This window comes from Phaseolus vulgaris, chromosome 4 (assembly GCF_000499845.2).
Source record: "Phaseolus vulgaris cultivar G19833 chromosome 4, P. vulgaris v2.0, whole genome shotgun sequence".
In the NCBI taxonomy this organism is placed as follows: domain Eukaryota; kingdom Viridiplantae; phylum Streptophyta; class Magnoliopsida; order Fabales; family Fabaceae; genus Phaseolus; species Phaseolus vulgaris.
This window is the reverse complement of record NC_023756.2, coordinates 25231613-25254102: the sequence shown is the minus strand read 5'-3', so window position 1 is coordinate 25254102 and position 22490 is coordinate 25231613. Positions and strand designations below refer to the sequence as shown.

At 40.8% G+C, this 22490-nt stretch overlaps 1 protein-coding gene across 2 annotated transcripts; it reads left to right on the top strand.

The window, feature by feature from the left end:
• Positions 1-11174: 11174 nt before the first annotated feature.
• Positions 11175-16266, top strand: LOC137837478 (UDP-rhamnose/UDP-galactose transporter 6). 2 transcript variants are annotated; one of them, XM_068646477.1, is made up of 6 exons: positions 11175-11334; positions 12307-12494; positions 12629-12813; positions 12893-13093; positions 13299-13460; positions 15654-16266. In XM_068646477.1, exons 2-6 carry the CDS (start codon positions 12365-12367, stop codon positions 15939-15941), a joined length of 966 nt encoding a protein of 321 aa, XP_068502578.1. In that variant the 5' UTR covers positions 11175-11334; positions 12307-12364; the 3' UTR covers positions 15942-16266. The 2 variants fall into 2 exon arrangements, with proteins under 2 accessions (XP_068502578.1, XP_068502579.1); XM_068646478.1 differs by having other exon boundaries at positions 11188-11334; positions 12255-12494.
• The last annotated feature ends 6224 nt before the right edge of the window (positions 16267-22490 follow it).

Genomic DNA, 22490 nt, shown 5'->3' with positions numbered 1-22490 from the left:
GCATCTGGATGCTTTCGCATGGTCTGCTTCAGACATGCCGGGAATTGACCCCGACTTCTTGTGCCATCATCTAGCAATGGACAACCAGGTCAGGCCAGTGCGATAAAGAAGAAGGAAATTCAACGAGGAGAGAAGGCAGGCGATCAGGGATGAAACCCAGAAGCTCCTCGCTGCAGACCATATCAGGGAGGTCCAGTACCCTGAGTGGCTAGCAAATGTCGTGCTGGTAAAGAAGAGCAATGGAAAATGGCTCATGTGCGTCGATTTCACTGATCTGAACAAGGCTTGCCCAAAGGATTCGTATCCTTTGCCAAGCATAGACGCCCTGGTTGACAGTGCTGCAGGGTGTAAGTTGCTGAGTTTCCTGGATGCCTTCTCGGGGTACAACCAGATAAAGATGCATCCCATGGATGAAGAGAAGACCGCCTTCATGACCGAGAGATCGTGCTACTGCTACAAGGTGATGCCTTTTGGTCTGAAGAACGCCGGGGCCACGTACCAGAGGTTGATGGATCGGGTACTTGCACCAATGCTGGGAAGGAATGTGCAAGCCTACGTGGATGACATGGTCGTGACCTCGCCAGAGAAGAGCAAGCACGTTGCGGACTTGGAGAAGTTGTTCACTACGATCGCCAAGTTCAGGTTAAAGCTGAACCCCGAGAAGTGCATCTTTGGCGTGGAGGCGAGGAAGTTCTTGGGATTTCTCTTGACTGAAAGAGGGATAGAAGCCAATCCTGATAAGTGTGCTGCCATTTTGGCGATGAGGAGCCCGGCTACCGTGAAGGAAGTGCAGCAACTTACAGGTCGGATGGCCGCCCTGTCTCGTTTCGTGTCAGCTAGCGGAGATAAGGGCCACCCGTATTTTCAGTGTTTAAGGCGAAACAACAAATTTGCCTGGACGAAGGAGTGTGAAGAGGCCTTCGTCAAGCTTAAAGAGTACCTGGCGAGCCCGCCGGTTTTGTGCAAACCGCTGGTGGGAACCCCTCTCAGGCTGTATTTTGCTGTGACTGAGAGGGCGGTGAGTGCGGTGCTCGCCCAAGACCAAGATCAGGCTCAAAAGCCTATTTATTTTGTCAGCAAGGTGCTGCAGGGCCCGGAAGTAAGATATCAGGCCTTGCAGAAAGCTGCACTGGCAGTGGTTTTTTCTGCGAGAAGGTTACGCCACTATTTCCACAGTTTCACGATCTTGGTGATGACCGACTTGCCCATCCAGAAGGTTCTGAAGAAACCCGATGTAGCTGGGAGGATGGTGAAGTGGGCGGTGGAGCTGTCGGAGTTCGATATTAAGTATGAGCCCCGAGGTCCGATCAAGGGGCAGATCTTCGCAGACTTCGTGGTCGAGCTCTCTTCAGAAGCGGCACGAGTTGAGGGGGATGATTTTCGTTGGGTGCTTTCGGTGGACGGATCGTCGAACCAGTAGGGCAGCGGTGCTGGAGTCATCTTGGAGGGGCCCAACGGCATGCTGATTGAGCAGTCCCTGAGGTTCGCCTTCAAGGCCAGCAACAATCAAGCAGAATATGAGGCGCTGATCGCCGGTATCTTGCTGGCCAAGGAAATGGGAGCTAGGGTGTTAATGGCTAAGAGTGATTCGTTGTTGGTCACGGGACAAGTAACAGGCGAGTTCCAGGCTAAAGATCCACAAATGGCGGCTTACCTGGAGTATGTGCAGGAGTTGAAGAGTTCCTTTGTCTTCTTTAAAGTGGTGCATGTGCCCAGAGAGCAGAATGCCCGAGCTGACTTGCTAGCTAAGCTCGCCAGTTCAGGTAAGAGGGGTAGGCAGAGGACGGTGATCCAAGAAACTCTGAAGACGCCTAGAGCATTTGTGGCAGATCACCTGGTTCTTCAGATAAGCAAATCGACGGAGAAAGCGGCGAGGAGTCATAGTTCTTTAACTCAGGAGACCTTGAGATTGCCGAGAATAAGAGTATGTCGGGAGGAGAAGGTAAACGTGGCGCAGGTCTGCACTACCCATGAGCCAGACACCTGGGTAACACAGTACAAGCGATGCCTGGCGGATGGCCTTCTCCCGCTGGATCCGACGGAGGCCAGGAAGATAAAGAAGAACTCCAGCAAGTTCACGATGATTGATGGCGAGTTGTATAGGTTTGGGTTCACACACCCACTCCTGGAATGTGTGCTCGGAGAGAAATGTACGAGAATCATGGTCGAGCTCCATGAAGGGATCTGCAGAAGTCACGTCGGGGGTCGAGCTCTGGCCGCGAGGACTCTCCGTGCAGGTTACTATTGGCCCACAATGAGGGAAGACTGCAAGAAGTATGCACAGTGTTGCAAGCAATGTCAGCAGCACGCCGATTGGCACAAGGCGCCTCCCTAGGAGTTGAAGTCGATTTACAGCCCTTGGTCGTTTCATACATGGGGAATCGATATTCTGGGACCTTTTCCATTGGCGATCAGGCAGATGAAGTACTTGGTGGTGGCAATTGAATATTTCACCAAGTGGATCGAAGCAGAACCAGTGGCCCAGATCACCGCACACAAGATCGAAAGCTTTGTGTGGAAGAACATCGTGTGCCGATTTGGTGTGCCCAAGCGCCTGGTGTCAGATAACGGAACTCAGTTTGCAAGTCACCTGTTGAAGAAGTTGTGCGAAGGGGTGGGAATTCAACAAGTATTTGCATCCGTCGAGCACCCTCAGACGAATGGCCAAGTAGAGTCAGCCAATCGGGTATTGCTGAGAGGTTTGAAGAGAAGGCTAGAGAAAGCCAAAGGAAGTTGGGCCGAGGAGGTACCCCGTATAGTTTGGGCGTACCACACCACCGAGCAATCAGGAACCCATGAGACCCCGTTTAGTCTAGTCTATGGATGCGACGCAATGATTCCAGTGGAAGTCCAAGAGAGCTCGCCGAGATTCCAGAACTTTGTAGCGGAAGACTCAAATGAGGAAAGAAGGCTGAATCTGGATTTGCCGGATGAGGTCAGGGAGGAGGCGAGAGTGAAGGCTGAGGCAGTGAAAAGAAGGATTGAACGAAGGTATAACTCGAAGGTGATGCCAAGGAAGTTCAAAGAAGGCGACCTGGTGATGAGGAAGGCCCACCAGTACGAGATGGAGAACAAGCTGTCGCCTAAGTGGACGGGACCGTTCAGGATAACCGAGGCGCTCGGGAACGGCGCCTACCGCTTAGAAACGTTGGAGGGAGGGGCGATTCCTCGCACCTGGAACACCACGCACCTCAAGTTATATTACAGTTAAAAGATTTGTGAGTAAAAACAAACACGAAGAGTTTGCAAGCTTTCTGTTAAAACAGCTTGAAGGGGGCACTCTTTTTTCCCTAAGGAGGGTTTTTAATGAGGCCACCCAATAAAGAAGAGTTTTCAAAGTTTGAAGTGTTTTAGATTGCATGCTTGTTGTTTTTTCGAAAGTTTTGAAGAAAGACCTTGTCGCTTATATGTGATTTAAGGCGAGTTTTGAAGTTATGTCGCATGCTTTCTAAAAAGTTTCTAAGTCCCCATCACTTTTCGGCGATTGGCGGCATCAGTTAAAGTTTAAAGTCCTCATCGTCTTTCGGCGATCGGAGGCACCAGCAATGTTTAAAAGACCTCAACGCCCTCGCGCGTCCTGAGGCAAGAAAGAGATAAAGACCTCCTCGCCGTCAAGCGAGTGCAGGCGAGAAAGAGTAAAAAGTCCTCAGTGCTTCCAGGGGAGAGAAGATGTAGCCTCTGGGGCAATGTAGAGGCACCAGTAAAAGTCCTCAGTGCTTCCAGAGGAGAGAAGATGTAGCCTCTGGGGCAATGTAGAGGCACCAGTAAAAAGTCCTCAGTGTTTCCAGGGGAGAGAAGATGTAGCCCCTGGGGCAATGTAGAGGCACGAGTTAAAGACCTTCTCGCCGATGAGCGAGTTCAGGCGAGTTAAAGACCTTCTCGCAATCGAGCGAGTTCAGGCAAGATAAAATCCTTCTCGTCTCGAACGAGTTCAGGTACGGTGTGGAGAGTGGAAGAAGTTTGAAGGATAGCTAAGGTAGGTTCGAAGAGAACACTTAGCTATCCGGCTTGCTGTTCTGAAAGTCAGGGAAGGTAGAGAAGGATCCGAAAGGCGCCTCTACCCCCAGATGAGGGAACAGTGGCCAAGTTATGAAGACAAGAGGAAGCTGGTATCGCCAAGACTCTTTGGCGATCAGAAGAAATTCAAGCGATGGCAAGAGTTAAGGCCCGTTTTGATAAGGCAGATCGGGTGAGCTATGTTTTAAACTATTAGTTGGGTTGAAACTCGTTGTTTGGAAAGTGGTTTCGCGCTGAGGTTCATTAGCTTAAAAGTCCACAAGTTGTTAGAAGACTATCGTTCGAAAGTTGGTAGTTTGAAGCAGTTAGTGAACAGTCGCGCTCGCAGAATTGCTAAGTCAATTTCGTTTAAGCGATTTATACAAGAAGAAATAAAGCTAACAGGGAGATTATATAATGAAGCAGGAAATGTCACAACACAGTGGCATCAGTTCGAAATACATGTACCAAAAAGGGAAAAATTATTACAAGTAAGTGTGTGTAAGAGAGAAAACAGATTAATAAGTGATGGAGGGAAGCAGCTAGTCTTTAGAAGGAACGATCTTCCCATCCACCACTTCATTGTTTAGCGACACCATGGAGAGATCCAAATCAGGGTACCCAGCAGCGAGGATTTGGGCGGAGCTCAGCTCGAGCTCTTCAGTTTGCTTCTTGAGCCCCTCGGTCTGCTGCTCCAACACATCAGCTCGTTTCTTTAGTTCTTCAGTTGTCTCACGAGCTTGAAGGAGGTCTTCAGTAACCTTCTTGTTTTCCGCCTGCGTCTGGACCAGCTCTGCGGCGATCCCTTCATTCTCCTTTTTGGCCTCGGCGAGCTTAGCCATGGTGTCATCTCTCTCTTTTTCAACTTTGCCCAAGAGGACCTCCCGATCTACTGACCTCTTCTCAAGGTTTTCTACCTTGGCTGCATCTGCTTTGATCGACGCCTCCAGGCTAGCCACCTTGAGACGGTATGGGACCAGCTTACTCTCCATCTCAATTTTCTCTTGAGCTAAGAGGTGCACCCTATGGCGTAGATCGGTGGCCTCCTTGCGCGCCACCCTCAGCTCCGTGCTCATGGCGTCCTCCACTCTCGAATGGTCGATCTCTGCCAGTGTACCGCCCTGGTAGTCGGGTGTAATGACGTGGCGTCGAGCTATGATATAGGCGTGTTGGATGGGACACCTGGTTGGCAGAAGGGAAGGAGGTCGGGGGGTTTGCGTAGTCGTCAGTTATTAAGTTGGCGTGCTCCGATCTCCACCATACATAAACCGGCGGTCACCGAGTTGAAGATGAAGTCGCCAGATGTGAATCCAGGCGACCAAGTGATTAGAGATCGCCGAAACAAGGACATCGCCGAAGATGAAGGCAGATGGTCATTTCCCAGTTAGCCAGAGGATGAGCTTGGGAGATAGCCCACTTACCCGGTGAAGCTGGTAGGGCAGATCATGAAGGCGGCCGGCGAGACCACAGGGAAGGTGTGTACGAAGGCACCCGAACTCGCCATCCAGAAGAGATCGCGCTCCAAGGCATCTATGCACTGAGTATACCATGCATAAGTAACTTAGCCAAAGAAGAGTCAGAAGTAGCGCCCAAGTCAAGGATGCTCCAGATGAAGGCAAGTGTACAGCTGGATGCGAGCCACGTGTCCAGATGTGTAACTGCCAGGAGAGAGAAAGTGCCCAGGTATATAAGAGTTCTCAACGAACTTCTAAGGTACGCACGTTCAGATTGTTTCTTTACGCTTGCGAGTCTTGAGTACACTGAGAGAGAACTGGTCACGGTTCCTTAGAGTTCTTGAGTTTTACTCTTGAGTAATTGGTGGTTCAGTCACTGACTTGGGCGTCGGAGCGCGATCGGCCGCAGCGGTGCCGTTTCGTCTTTTGCAGGTTCTTGAGGTGGATCGCGGTGAAGGACGGAGGCAAACACGACGCACACGTCGATCCAAGTTTGACGAGGCAAAGCTCCAGCGTTTTGGTCAACAGGCAGGATCAGCCAGCATAAGGTTGCAAGACAACTTCTCCGCCTCGATCCTTATTAGGCGATTCTCCTCTTGGAGCACGGAGATGTTGTCCTGAAGTTTCTTGCTGGAACTCTCCACAGCTTTTGATATGATGGAGGGGAGGTCCTCTGCCATCATCCTGAGTTTAGCTGTGAAAGGTTCCCTGATCCCCTTAACCGCAAGGGGTAGGTTTGCAACCGCTGTTTGTGGAGGCGGGCAAGGCTTCTGAAGGAGCTGGGCCTTGAGGGGGCGATCTGCCTTGAGCAGCGGCGATCTCCACCACCGAATTGGGCACAGTCTGGGAGCCCGACGCCAACCCATGAGCTCGGGCGAGCGCCCTCAATTCGGCTAGTTTGCCTTTACCCAATATGAGATCTGCATAATGCGAAGGTATACAGGCCAGCTCAAAGACAAAGATAAACACATGGGTAAGCATGCAAATGAGACAAACAAGTGGTGCAGAAAATAAAGACCAAGTCTAGTGCGCAACAGACAAGACGCCCAGTAACAGATAACAGAGGTGCAGCACAGGGCAATAACTCAGATGTTAAGGTAAGCACTAACCTATGCGAGCCTCGAGTTGGCCCTCGAAGAACTCAAAGGAGATGATCGCAGAAGTGAGAAAGGTAATGTTCGCGGCTGCCACGCTCTTCCAGAAGAGGCACAGGTCCTTGTCCAAAGCGCCCATGTTGTCGGGGCTTCTTGGCTTTCTGAAGCTTCCCTTGGAGTCTTTATTTCCCTTGTTTACCCAGTACAAGGGAAAGCCGTCGAGCAGCGAAGTGTCCCGATCGTTCTGGTGCACTTGGACGAATTTTCCTTTCCAATCCTTATAAGACTGCTGGAAGATAGAAAGGATCGACCTCCCAGCGATTCCATTCAGGCTCACCCAAAGGCGATCTCCAGGGTTCTTGGCCTCGAACAGGAAGAGGAACACGTCTACCGAGGCCGGTAGTCCCAAATGTGCGCATATAATTTGAAACGCCCGCACGAATGCCCAGCTGTTGGGATGGAGCTGGGCGGCGGCGATGTCGAGCTCGGTTAGTAGTTCCCGTTCGAAACGGGTAAGGGGGAACCTAAGTTTCACCTTCTTGAATAAAGTGGTGTACACAAAGCAGAACAACTCGTCGTTGTTCCCTTTTTCATTTGCGCAGACTGGCACGTCGGGGGGGCAAGGCAGCACTGTCAGTTTGTCATCGTGCTCCTTGTGGAACGAAAGGTTGGACTCGTCCCCTTTCTTCAATCGAAGCACTGCCACAGCAGAGTTTACTGAGGAAGTCTCCTTCAGTAAAGTTGAAGTGGCCCATGGGTATAACTTCTTATAGTCTGGGGAAGGAATGGAGGCACCTCCGGCGATGGGTGGAGTTGCCTGAGCAAGGTTGGGGTGAGAGGTTGCAGGCCTTTCAGCCTGGGAGGAGGAAGCACCAGGTGCTCGCGGTGGGTTATGAGCTTGAGATGGAGGGTTTCGTGACGAGGGAGGAGGATTCGCGGTGGTCTTTGTTCGAGCCATCGCAGGAACTGCAAAGGAAAAAAGAAAAGAAAGGTGAGCGAAGGTTGCAAAGGTCGACTTGATTGTGAACGAAGGATGAAAAAGACGAACAAACGAAAGTTCGTTATGATGGGAGAAATGAAAGACGAAGCCCTAAGTGCGAAAAGGGAGAAGAAGAAGAAACAACCCACAGCGTATGCACCAGGCAGTTAATGGATGATGGGAATCGGTTAAAATGCAGCAAATATCAACAGAAGAAGTAAAGGGAGTACCTTTCGATGATCAGACGAACGCTGAAGGAAGTTGGGGATTCAGAGAGTTGAAGAGCGTCGTGGGTTTTGCAGAAGAAACTCAGAGCGTTTGAGAAGGCAAAGAGATGATGGAACAGTAGAAATGAAATGGGTTTAAGGGTTTTTCAAATGATTTTTGGAAGCGTAAACGACAACTAAAGGTAACCGTTGATAAAGCCACGTGTCGGGCGATGGGAAAGGTGTTTGGTGGAGCGTCAGGAAAGCAGAAAGTACGAACGTTTGGAATTCTGCGCCAGCGCCACGTAGATCGGTAGTGACGTGACTCCTTTAGTCTTTTCGCTGGACAAGTCTTCGCTTAAGACTGGGGGGCTTGTGTACCGCCCTGGTAGTCGGAAGTGATGACGTGGCATCGAGCTATTATATAGGCGTGTTGAACGGGACACCTGGCTGGCAGAAGGGAAGGAAGTCGGGAGGCTCGTGTAGTCGCCAGTTATTAAGTTGGCGTGCTCCGATCTCTAGCATACCTAAACCGGCAGTCACCGGGCTTGAGATGAAGTCGCCGGATGTGAACCCAGGCGACCAAGTGATTAGAGATCTCCGAAACAAGGACATCGCCGAAGATGAAGTCAGATATTCATTTCCCAGCTGGCCAGAGGATGAGCTCGGGAGACAGCTTACTTGAACATACACGGTGAGGCAAGTAAAGTAGATCATGAAGGCGGTCGGCGAGACCACAGGGAAGGTGTGTACGGAGGCACCCGAACTCGCCACCCAGAAGAGATCATGCTCCAAGGCAACTATGCACTGAGTTGTGTCATGCATAAGTAACTTAGCCAAAAACTTGAAGAGTAAGAAGTGGCGCCCAAGTCAAGGAAGCTCTAGATGGTGACACGTGTACAGCTGGATGCGAGCCACGTGTCCAGATGTGTAACTGTCTGGAGAGAGAAAGTGCGCAGGTATATAAGAGATTCTAACGAACTTCTGAGGTACGCACGTTCAGATTTACTTCTTTACGCTTGCGAGTTTTGAGTACGCTGAGAGAGAACTTTGCACGGTTCCTTAGAGTTCTTGAGTTTCCTCTTAGTATTTGGTGGTTCAGTCGCTGACTTGGGCGTCGGAGCGTGATCGGCCGCAACGGCGCCGTTCTGTCTTTTGTAGGTTCTTGAGGTGGATCGCGGTGAAGGACGGAGGCTAACACGGCGCAGAAGTCGATCCAGGTTTGACGAGGCAAGGCTCCAGCGTCTTGGTCAACAGGCAGGATCACTTCCATATTGATCGAAGTTAGAAGTCATACATTTTATCGATGTAATGCATGTTAGAATTTTTAATTGAAAACTCATACAAAACATAGTAAAAATACAATGATGTCGACATCACATAAATGATCTACTATTGGAAAAGTACTCAACTTCTTCATCTAAATGTGTAGCACGAATAATCAATTGTCGATATTGAACAGTTTATCCAAATCAAAGATTTACACAGGACAACACCTTATGAACTAGTTCGAAACTTAAGAAAAAAAAATACATGAATTAACCATCACACATTCATAAAGTAAAAATATTCACACTTGAATAAATGTGTATCAATTTCATTTCAATAATAATTATGTTTATCAATTTAATGTATTTTCTCTCATCCCACTTTTACTTATCAAATAAACTAAATTTCAATTAATCATCACTAAATATTAAAATTTTGTTTATTATATATCAAGAATCTATGCTATCTGTATAAGTTCCTCCTAATTTATTCTTATATAAATTTACTATAGTTTAGTAAATATATAAATAAATTTTATATTAAAAAAATATTCCATTTGAACTATGGATTATTTGTTAATTTGACATTTTAAAATTGTAATTTTAAGGGTCAACATTAATAATTTTAAATTTTTATCACCAATTTTTTACATCAAAGTATGTTGTTTAATAATTATTTCAAACAATCTTATCATTCTAATGAATTATTAAACATTTTAAAAAATATTTTTAATTTTTTTCAATGTCCAAAAATTATTAAACTAATAAACTTTTATTTCAAAAAATTTACACCACCCAAAATAATATTTAGTTTATTGAATCCACTGTATATATTTTTTTAATTCAAAAGGTTAAAATTAAAATTATATTTTCTATTATAAATTTTTTATTTTTTATTTTCAACAAGCCAATTATAATAAATTTAATTTCAAATTATATTATAAAACCAAAAATGATCCATGCTTAAATTATTTTTTATTTTATTCCTTTTCTCGAATTAATTAAAATTTAATCTGAAATTTTTTTATTAATTATTTTAAATTTGTTTTCTTCCATTTTAGTTTTAATTTCTTATATATATATATATATATATATATATTTATTGAAAAATATCCTCTCCATTTAAAAAAAACACTAGAAAACTTCTCTCAATACTTATATTCACTAGAAAAACACTGGAAAACTATTATAATCATTCTTCTTAAAAAATATCTCTCAAAATAATTCATTTTCAAAAATTTTCCAAATTCTGATGAGATTTCCGACTTTGGAAATTAAAAAAACTAGTTGAAAATGTGGTTCTTCAATACTGAATTTTCAACTTCTACAATAAACAGGTCTATTTGGAAAAATAAAACGACATTGAGTATAATTGGAGAATTTTCTTTAGAAAGATATATTGGAGAAAATAATTCTTGATTAATCATAGTAACAATAATTCAAGTTGCTCATATATAAGAAGAGAAAAACGAAAAAGACAGAAATAAAAAAAAAGATAACTATTAAAATCATTCTTCTTATATCATTAACCAATCAAACTTATAAAAGAAAATGAATTTTGAAACTAGAAAGCTTAAAAGTCATTTCTAAATTTGGAAACTAAAAATATTTAAAAAATTTAAGAACTAAAAGGATTCCTTTTAAGTTTGAGAGACTTAAAATATTAGTTTTATATTTGAGGGACTAAAAAATTATTTTAAATTTATGGACAAAATAAAATTTGATCTAAATTTTAGAAACTAAAACAGGATTTTAGTAAAAAAAAAACTAAATTTCACGTCATTATTTGTTTTGACATGTATAATTCTTAGCTATTTTTAATTAATTATAAACTTTTAACTTGTTAGAAAAAACTTCAAAACACATTAGTTTGTCCTTTTTCATTTAATTCCCCTTGATTGTGTTAATGATAATGTTAAAGAAAAGAAGTTACATCTTTAATTTCACTAAGGTGGTTATAATCAATTATACAAAGAGACAATTTAACATTGATGGAGATATGAAAATTAAATGACCAAATTAATTTTTTTATGAATAAAGAAACCAAATACTAAATAAATATATTTTTTTATGAATAAAGAAAGCCAATACTAAATAAATATTTTTTTTATGAATAAAGAAACCAAATACTAAATAAATAATTTTTTTAATATGAAATAAAATAGAAAACATAAACAATGGTTTGGTTCCGTATGAAGTTTAGGTACATAGAGCGTGCCATTCCCACTGCAAAAAATGAGAAACTCGAACCTCAAATCTCAGACACAATAAAAAGTTTCATTTCTCTTCTTCCATTTTCTCACGCTATCGGCATCCACAGTGACACATCCATGAACGGTGAGCTTCTCCTTCTCTTTTAATCACCCTCTTGTTTGCATCATTTTTCACACCCCATTTGGTCATCAAAAGTTGTGATTTTTTTCCACACTGAATCTTAAAAGCTTGCAATTTGATGCTGAACCTGTGGAAAATAGAATTTTTTGAATACGAGGTTGTCCCTTTCCTGATCTCATCTTTCTCTCAAGTAATTTTCAATGCTGCCATTCTGGATCTGAGACCCCTCTGGATCTGTCTGTTGTGGATGTGAGTGCAGCCAACCGTGATCAATGAAATTTATCTTTTGTTATAGGCATCTATCACTTGGTAAATCAAAATCAGAATTTAAATTGACATTTTTATTCCAATTGGTTGTACTCTGTTCAAAATTTGGTGTGTTAAATCTATTTTCTCGCAGATCTGGTGCTAATTGTGAACAGCAAAGTTTTCTTATGATGAACTTCTGCATTTTAAAACTATGCCAGGATATCATGTGGACTTGAAAGCCACAATATTTTGAAGATATGGTGTGATTTTGTCAATGGCAGTTATTCTTCGGTTATTCTTTAAAGATTTTATAGATGCCATAGTTGTTTCGAGGTTGTAAACATAGTAGTGTTTTTGTGAATTATCCCTTTACCAAAAGAAGAATGCAATTTGCTGAGTACGCTTTAGAAAATGAAGATGTGATGTTACGTGAATACCCTCAAAGGATATGATTAGGATTATTTAGTTTTAATATTTAAACCTTGAAATAGTGATAGGATAGAAGAGTTTTTGAGAGCTTCTATACTGGCAAAGCTCTAGAGAAGCTCTGAAAAACACTTCTAACTTGTATCCAATCAGGTCTAAATAATGAGTTTATACATTATGTGGAATGATTGATTTTCAATAATTTAATCTAGATCTAAAAATTTATTTTTTAACTTCAACTTTTCCAGGCTTCTTTTTTAGCTAGATGAATTGACTGGCATGTCATTTTATTGTGGATAGAGTGCTATGGAGTTTAGGTAGGAAACACCAGTGGTAAAGTTTGAGAAGCAGAAAGAACATGGCTCCAGCTAGCAAGGCTGAGAAAAAGGCAGCAGTGGATGCTGCTGCATGGATGTTTAATGTTGTTACATCTGTTGGAATTATCATTGTAAACAAAGCTTTGATGGCCACTTATGGCTTCAGTTTTGGTAATTAAATTCCCTATTCAATTTCTTAATGATGTCTGTTATTAGTCTACTTGGCTGTTTCCCAGGTAGTAAATGACCATGCTCTAATGTTAATTTCCTATATTTTAATGCATTTTGTCTATCACCACTCGCAGCTACAACATTAACAGGCATGCACTTTGCTACCACAACTTTAATGACAGTCATACTAAAGATGCTGGGATATGTCCAGCCTTCTCATTTACCATTGCCAGATCTTCTAAAATTTGTTGTCTTTGCTAACTTCTCTATTGTTGGAATGAATATTAGTCTAATGTGGAACTCAGTTGGATTCTATCAAGTGAGTTGGGCTGAGCTTTATCTATTGATTCATTCATTAATCCCTTCAGAAGTTATATACACTTTTTAACCATTGGCAGATTGCAAAGTTAACTATGATCCCTGTATCATGCCTGTTGGAAGTTGTTCTTGACAAGATTCGGTATTCAAGAGGCACGAAACTGAGCATAGGTATTGTTCTTTTGGGTGTTGGTGTTTGCACTGTTACTGATGTGAGTGTTAACACAAGAGGATTCATTGCTGCCTTTATTGCTGTATGGAGCACTTCTATGCAACAATATGTACGTATGACATTTCTCTATCTGCCATTTATTGGCTTCCAAATTAAAATGGTAGTGTAAACTCACAAATATGTGCTATTTCTCTAAGATGCATGCAAAACTTATTTCAGCCTGATGTTTACACTTCTGCTTTATTCTTTAATGTGAGTTTTATCTTATTAATTTGTACCTGGTACTGATGGATTTTTAAACTTTTTATATGCAGTATGTTCATTATCTTCAACGGAAGTATTCTCTAAGTTCTTTCAACCTATTGGGACATACAGCACCTGCACAGGCTGCATCACTACTGTTATTAGGACCTTTTCTAGATTATTGGTTGACGAACGCAAGAGTTGACAGATATGACTATAAGACTGCCTCGTTGGTAAGTTGTGGATAATGGAAAAATATTCATGTTGTTACATTTGGGCTTATGTTGGGCTTTTGAAAGACTTCTTATACATAATAATTACAACAACAAAGAAAGCTTTTTCTCTCTTATTGTGGTTGGTTGGCTATGTGGATCAAATTAACTCATCATGCCTATCAAAAGCCTATTTTTCAAAGAGATCATTTAGATCTAAATTCACTTTGTTGGTTTCACTTTGGGTTTTTCATGGTTGTTCTCTAACTCTAAATATTGGGCTATCATCCATTTGATCACTCTTCTAACTGGGTCTTCCACAGTCTTCATCTCACATGTCTAAATCATCATAGGCATTATTCTTCCATGTTTTTTGTCAATAGTTGTCACTCCTACTTTATTCTAATACTCATTTTTTATCTCCTTGTTTTTGTGTGACGACTTCTCTAAAGCTACATTCTTATCACTTCAATATTTCTGCTTTTGCACCTTTGGCCTTTGGGAGCTAATAAATATGTTTAACATATGTGATATGACTTTCATACAAAGATGTTAGGTTACACATAGAGGAGGAGTTAGTTAGAATTGGAATAGTCATGAGTTAGTTATTTGATTTGCTAGTTAGATATAAATAAGAAAGAAGGAGAGGGGGAGGGGCAGTGTGTAATATTTTTGTGAAGGGGAAGCCCTTGAAGGAGAAAGTGCTCTCCTATTTCTTGTTCTTTTCTTTCTATTCAATAAAAACCTTTCTTTTCTTCTCTTTATAATTCTTGGTTCCTAACAAATTGGTCCGACCTGCCGGATCTGGAATACAAAGAGGGAGGAAGAAAAGATGGAATAGAGAATGGCGACAGTAGAGAAGTTTATTAGCAAACAAGAAAGATGGAATTCGGAAATGAGAGCGGAAATTATGGAGTTGAAGGAAAGCATGCTGGACCTAAAAGAAATAAAAGAAATGCTGTGGGACATCAAGAAAGGGGACAAAATGTCTGAGGGAGGAGAGAAATCTGTGGACACCAAGTTCTTGAAGGAAAGCCTTCTGGACTTGAAAGAAATTAAAGAATTGCTGCAGGACATCAAATAAAGGGACAGAATGTCGGAGGAAGGAGAGAAATCTGTTAATGATGAAGAGAAGAAGACCCAAGATGTGGGAGTGAGATATGCAAGAGAAACTGAAATGATAAGGGCAGAAGGGGATGCATCAAAAGAAAGTGAAGACTATGTGCTGTAATGATCTTTTTCTTGATAGGCCAATTATAGAGCTAACCAGTAAGAAAGTTTAAGGTGAAGATGCAACCAAGCATCATTTTTTCCCAAATTCAGATTTACTTCATTTGCATAAGAAATCATTGTGGGATCAAGATTTGATAATGAAGGTGGCTATAACATCAATGACATCAAAATCTTGAAATTTCAACTTACTGGGTGCAGAGACTTTTATTCAAAACCCCCTCTCATTCCCACAACCACCTAAGCCTCCAGACCTGAATTTGCATGCAGTAGCCAATGGGTTCCCTCCCTATGATAGACAATATCACAATACTTTCAGGAAGCATAGTTAAAGATCCTAGTGTTGAAGATGAGCCACGGAAACAAGGTTCCGCTGTTCCAACCTTGAGGACAAGGTTGTTTTTTGGAAGAGTGTATTGTTAGGTCACACATAGAGGTGGAGTTAGTTAGAATTAGAATAATCATGAGTTAGTTATTTGATTTGCTAGTTAGATAAATAAGAAAGAAGGAGAGGGGGAAGGGGAGTGTGTGTAATATTTTTGTAGATTGAGCTTTAGCTCTTTGTGAAGGGGAAGCTCTTGAAGGAGAGATTGCTCTCATATTTCTTGTTCTTTTCTTTCTATTCAATAAAAACCTTTCTTTTCTTCTCTTTATAATTCTTGGTTCCTAACAAGAGATCTGTTCCTAACAAGAGATCAATCACAACTCATCAATAGCTTATAACTCTCGAGGGGGGAAATCAACAAAATTTGATACTCTAGTGCCAAGAGTGAAACACATGTGAGGGAAACCAATTTGTGGAGAGTCCAAATTGAAGAGCCTAATTTAGCTGTAGACTCATGAGTATTTACTTCTTTCAATCAAAATGTAGATGAACATGACATTATAAATCATGAGAACTCATGCATGACATTTTTTACTTGTTTGATAATTAATTAGTACATTTACCGAGTTGCTGAATCATCTTTGTCTTGGTTTTGGCAGATATTCATATTCATGTCATGCACCATTGCAGTTGGTACCAACCTAAGCCAATTTATCTGCATTGGCAGATTCACTGCTGTTTCCTTTCAAGTACTAGGACATATGAAGACCATACTTGTTTTAATCATGGGGTTCTTTTTCTTTGGTAAAGAGGGTCTCAATCTCCATGTGGTTTTTGGAATGGTTATAGCTGTGGTTGGAATGATTTGGTATGGCAATGCCTCATCCAAGCCTGGTGGAAAGGAGCGTCGGAGTCATTCTCTTCCTACCAACAAAACAGAAACCTGATAGTTTACACAACATTCACTAATTTTTGTTGTTTTCAAGTGGGGTTTGAGCATACAAAGATAGCTGATTCTAGGAAAGTGTTATAATTATTTTAAATTAAACCTCATCGGTTCCTAATTATTTTCAACCACATTTTGTAATTCATAAAATTTTATCTCTTTGGATTCTTAGGGCCATTTGAAGTTTCCTTATAGATCTAGCTTCCCAGCAAAAAATTTCATCTTTGGAATGATTAGATGAATATATTTATTTATATTCGTTGTTGACTCCTTATTCGAAACTTGTACTGTACTTTAACAGTGTGCAGTTGAGATTGATTCAGTCATTCATGTGTGAAACACATTAAGGCACATAATTTTTTAGTATCCTCTTGACATCTTTGATGCTAGGTAGAGATGTGTTTAATCCTTAAATAGGAGGATTTGCCTACATAAATATCTCATTTTGATAGACACAATGACATAATATATTTAATGCATGTGGCCGAAGGTTTTTCCTACCAAGAGGATATTGTTCTATTTTGCTTTATTTATTTTAATATTTAAAGCTTAATTATATATATATATATATACACACATATATATATATATATATACACACATATATATATATATACACACACACATATATATATATATATATATATATATAAAAAATAAAGTTTATCCTCATCCATTTCTTGGTGTATATATTTATTCATAAAAAAATAATAACTAGTTTAATTTATCAGTTTAATAATTTTATTCTTGAGAAAATAATAGTTTTAATTTAATAACAACTTCTCTTATCAATTTAATAACTTCACTTTCCTCTTAAATTTTTTAGTTACATTTTTTAAATAACTTATTCCAAACCCCATTTCATTCTTCCCCTTCCTTTTCTCTTTCTTGTAGCCACACTCTTATTCTCACCTTTCCTTTTTCTCATTTCTCTTTCTCTTTCTATGTTTTGATTAATCCCTACAAAAACTATTTTTTCTTGATTTTGTAACAATTCTTCCATTTTCTTTACATGCATTGTGTTTTTGTATATATGTTTGTGATAGAATGGATGACTTTAAACTAGAGGGGGTGAATGGTTTAAAGAGGGTTTTCGCAAACTTTTAAGTCAAGAATGAAATTACTTTGAGAAACACTTGAATCAGAATTCAGTTTACCAAAACACAAAGGAAATAAGCACAACACCAGAAAAACAATCGGTTGTTTCGCAGAAACAATCGGTTGTTTATACTAGTTCACAAATATAAAAATTGAATTTAAAGAGATTAAGGATAGAGAAAATGCACACAGAGGTTTATACTGGTTCACTCTAAACCTAGAGCTACATCCAGTCTTCCCAGAAACCACTGGGGAATCCACTAAGCAATCAACCCTAGATCACTTACAACAGAACCAAAGAAGTGACCTTGATCCCCTCAAGACACACACTTCTTTTGGTCCAGCACAACACCACTAAGAATGTTGATCTTGATCCCCTCAAGAACACACCACACTACTCAACACTACACACAGTTTCTTTCAACGGTACAAAGGATTACACTTGTTACAGAACAAATATGAAATCAATACAAGATGAAAATCCTATCTCACACTCTTTGATCAATGCAATCTCTAAGCAATTCTCAACTTTTCAAAATCTCATTCAGTTAAAAACTCAAATATGTTTTTCTGTATTTAAAACAAAGTTGTTTGTTGCATAATCTTAACAAACTATTAATTGCATTTAAAGATTGGTCAAAGCATTAAAAACTGGAGCGTAAACAGTTAGAAAATCATTTAATGCTCAGTCAAAACACAAAACAGTTTTCTATTATGGTCCCAAAACAAACAATCGGTTGTTTCCACGTATCAATCGGTTGTTTTGGGTTTGACAGCAAGTCAACCATTTAAAAAACAGTTTTCAACCTTTCTAAAAACACCCAAGTATAAAATAATCGGTTGTTTCGACAAAACAACTGGTTGTTTTTCACTTAGTTTGAAAAACACTTTTCTTTTAAAAGGTTTGAGAATGCTTATGCTTTGGATTCAATCAAGAGTGGAAATATACACTTTAACTACCCCAGATCCTATCTAAAGACAGCTCAGCAACAACAAGCACATCCAGCCTTTCATCAACCTTGAAAGGGTTTGGATTCTTCAAAGCTTGAACACACTTGGTTCAACAATCTCCCCCTATTTGATGAAGACAAATCCCTGATTGCTTGTGTTGGATTTGATTGAATCTGAAGCAGTTCCTGCAAGACATAGTTTATGTAAAGCACAGTACTTTTGATATAGGGTTAGAACAGAAACAGAAACAGTATATCAGAGCAAAATATCAGAGCAGAAAAACCTATAAGGCTTTCTTTAACCAACCATACTCACTGTTTCGCAGAATTAAAAACGAAAACAACACACAACATAAATCTCCCCCTATTTGTCTTCACAAATAGACAAAAATAAGAGATATAAACATAATTGTCTCGATAAAACAGAATTAAAGAGCAGAAGCAGAAAACAGAAACAACACCAAAAACAATCGGTTGTTCCGTGATATCAACCGGTTGTTTTTCTTCTTTAGTCATCTTTGGCATATTGTAGATCAAAAATCTGATTCTGAACAGCTTCTATCTGTTCATCAAAAGTCATGAAGCGTGCATCCATGTTGTTGAACCTGTTATCAATGTTCTGGAAGTTGCTTACACACAGATCATGAAGATTTCTTTGATTCTTCGCAAATCCATCAAGCCTATTGACCATGTATCTTTCAAAAGAAGACATGGAAGGCATCTCATCTTCATGATTTCCAGCACTGGGTCCAGCATCTTGATTTGTTTCAGGTTGATCTTCATGTTGAAAATCCATATCAGCAGCATGCTCTTCTTCATAAAGATTAGCAGCAGCACTTGATGAGGCACCATGGTCACCATCTTTACTTACCCATTTGCCACCTATTTTGGTGAATCCCATCTTGCTAAGAGAGCCATAGTTCATCTCTTGAGTTGATTTAACCAACTCAGATGTCTCATCTTCCATATTCACTTCAAAATACAACAAAAATTTAGAAATCAAAACAGCATATGGATAGTGATAGTCACTTAACCTCATGGCTTTTTGCATGTGTTCCTTGATGATGTGGATCCAATTGATTCTTATTTTCTTCATAATGCAGTAGATATACACAAGATCTTCTTCTGTAAGCACATAATGATTGCTCCCCCTTTGATATGAGTTGGATTGAACATAGACACTTTTAAACTCTTGAACACAACATTATATGAAAATGAAAACAACAATTCAAAGATCAAAGAGTGCTTAAACAATGAAAACGAAAATACATTAACAAAATAACAAGCTGAAAACAGAAATGGAATCAAGGAAGCTTAAGGAGTCATCCATGGAGACATAGCCTTCCAAAATGATGATCCAAACTCAATAAGAGTGCTATCTCCTTGTAAACATCCATGGAACAAGATTACTAAACACAAATGAAACAATAATACAAGGAACCGAACAGAAAATTGAAGAACAGCACAAGAACACAAAATCAATCGGTGGAAAGATGAAGAACACTAAAGGAAAGCTAAACTACCGATTGAAATTGAAATTGGAGATGAAAGGAATGAAAACTTATGGAATGAAGCTCGGCTGGAATGGTGAATTGGAACTGCATCACGCCACTTGGAGGTATTGTTCCAAGATAAGTGAAAGAAGCCGCCACTTGAATCTCTCCAATAGCTCACAAGATGAAACCAAGTAAGGAGATTCAAATCTCACACAAATCTCTCTCCAAATGAGTAGAGTTTCTCTATATCAAATTTCCAATTCTGAATTTTACAAGAACCCAGACCTCTATTTATAGTGTGAGGGTGGTGAAAAATAGGTGGGAAAATTCAAATGAAACTTATTTGAAATTCCCACCAAAAACAAGTCACATGGGAGGTGTGACCTTTTTCTACTATGACACCTCCTAAAAACTGCACCTACACCACCCTAACTATTCACACTCTTTATTTAATATTCATACCTCCTACAACTATACAAAAGTAATTCAAATGATGTTCTTTTATTTAATGTTTGGCCTTGCCCCTCATGGTTTGGACTTGGGCTTTCTTGGGCTTGGCCTTCTTGGGCTTGGGCTTTGGGCTTGGGCCTCATCTTTTGCAAAGACTAATAAGAAGAACTTTAAATGCTTTGGCCCTTGTCCATTTCTTCTACTGATAACATCTTTTTTATTCTCATCATACTCCCCAAGTTGGAGAAAATTCGTCCACGAATTCAGTACTCCAGCATAAAACAAAGTCAGCTTGCAATTAGATAAGAGAATACAAGAAGAAATAGGCAAACTTGACTTATCACTTTGAAACGTTGGGAGTTCAAAAAAAGATGTCCTATACATAACCCATGTTGGAGAAGATTGTTTAGAAATGATATTCTTTGGAAAACTAGAAGGTATGAAAAAATCATCCTTAACATTCTTTATCCAATATGGTGTATAAGTAGGAACCTTGGGTAATGAAAAAGATAAGGAAGGAAAACACCTTGGAGATGAAAGGATAAGACCCATCTCTAATATCTCTTCTCAAACCACGTACAAACCATTTTATCTTTGACTCTTCATTAGCATGCATATTCATTTTAGTCAAAGTTGTTTCAAAATCTTTAAAGTATTCATCTACCATCCTATGTCCTTGAGGAAGCCTTTGGAACTTCAACAAGTGTTCCGTCCTAGAAGGAGGAACAAACCGTGCGCGCATACACTCTTTCAAATCATTCCAAGAAACCACGGGAGGTCTCTTGTTATATCCAATGTCCATTACAATGCTATGCCACCATTTCTTGGCAAAATCTAAAAATTCTAAAGAGGCTATTTTCACCTTTTGGTCTTCATAGACTCCATATAGGCTTTAAAAATTTGTTCACATTTAGCCTCCCAAGCTAAATACAAATTAGGATCACTAGTACCACTAAAGCTAGGTACTTTAACACTTTGAAAATAAGGCAATATCACATGTTGGCTTCTATCTTCACGTTTATGTATTTTCCATTCTTCCTTTTTTTCAAAGCTCCCATAGGTGTTGGAACTCTTTTAAACAGGCCCATGATGATGTTGGCCATGAGCATTGGAAAAATCTTTGGAAGAATGCCTAGGAGAAGGATGTCTTTCATGAATGGAATGTGAAGATCTTTCGTACTTCAATTCAAGTTTTGACAATCTTTTCTCCATGCGTTTTACTTATAAGATTCGAAGCCTTGCCTTTGTCTCATCATCTCAAGAAATTGTGCATTTGATTGTCTACTGTTCCTGTACCGCCCTGGTAGTCGGAAATGATGACGTGGCATCGAGCTATTATATAGGCATGTTGAGCAGGACACCTGGTTGGCAGAAGGGGAGGAAGTCGGGGGGCTCGTGTAGTCGCCGGTTATTAAGTTGGCGTGCTCCGATCTCTAGCATACCTAAACCGGCGGTCACCGGGTTGAAGATGAAGTCACCAGATGTGAACCCAGGCGACCAAGTGATTAGAGATCGCCGAAACAAGGACATCGCCGAAGATGAAGTCAGATAGTCATTTCCTAGCTAGCCAGAGGATGAGCTCGGGAGACAGCTTACCTGAACATACACGGTGAAGCAGGTAGGGTAGATCATGAAGGCGGCCGGCGAGACCACAGGGAAGGTGTGTACAAAGGCACCCGAACTCGCCACTCAGAAGAAATCACGCTCCAGGGCAGCTATGCACTGAGTTGTGTCATGCATAAGTAACTTGAGTTTTCTCTTAGTAATTGGTGGTTCAGTCGCTGACTTGGACGTCGGAGCGTGATCGGCCGCAGCGGCGCCGTTCTGTCTTTTGCAGGTTCTTGAGGTGGATCGCGGTGAAGGACGGAGGCTAACACGGCGCAGAAGTCGATCTAGGTTTGACGAGGCAAGGCTCCAGCGTCTTGGTCAACAGGCAGGATCAGTTCCCGTCGGTAGACCGGGATCGTCTTCGCGCATGGCTTGTCCTCGGGAGCTAGGGCACCTTCGTTTGCTCCGTCTGTGCGTACCTGAAAGAAGTGAACAAAGGGGCGCCCTCGCGTCCGTTTGCACTCCGACGATCAAGTCAGCTAGCGAGAAACATTAAAAGGTGATGCACCCCAATATCGGAACACTGTAAAGAATGCTCTGAGGGTGGTCAGAAATAACTGTACTGAAGGGCTAGAACTGTGTTGCCCTAATTGCCTTATGCTCACCGCTGGGTGCGCTGTGAAGAACAATTAGGGTTTGTGCTCTGTGTGACTATGAGAATTAGGTTAATACTCTCTCCTTTTCCAATGCTCCCAAGGTCCCTTTTTATACATCTCTCATCATTAAAGCGCATTAAAGTGCATTGAAAGCGTATAAAAATGTTCCTTGGAATATACGAATCTTAACTTACTTAACGCGTACCTTGGCAAACTTTCCCTGAAACCTTTAATGAGCACGTGGGCATTGCCACGTGCCCCTTTGACTTGATTGTTTATTCTGTGCAGAGGGTCCCACAACGACGCTACCCAACTTAGGGTTACTCCATCATGTGAGCCCTCTTTCCTGCGA

What these genes read in the sequence shown, in the direction of transcription:
- LOC137837478 (XM_068646477.1), top strand. Translation starts at nt 12,365, where the DNA reads ATGGCTCCAGCTAGCAAGGCTGAGAAAAAGGCAGCAGTGGATGCTGCT. An exon ending in CACTTATGGCTTCAGTTTTG is followed by an intron (nt 12,495 to 12,628) that starts GTAATTAAATTC and finishes CACCACTCGCAG; the next exon opens with CTACAACATTAACAGGCATG. An exon ending in ACTATAAGACTGCCTCGTTG is followed by an intron (nt 13,461 to 15,653) that starts GTAAGTTGTGGA and finishes TGGTTTTGGCAG; the next exon opens with ATATTCATATTCATGTCATG.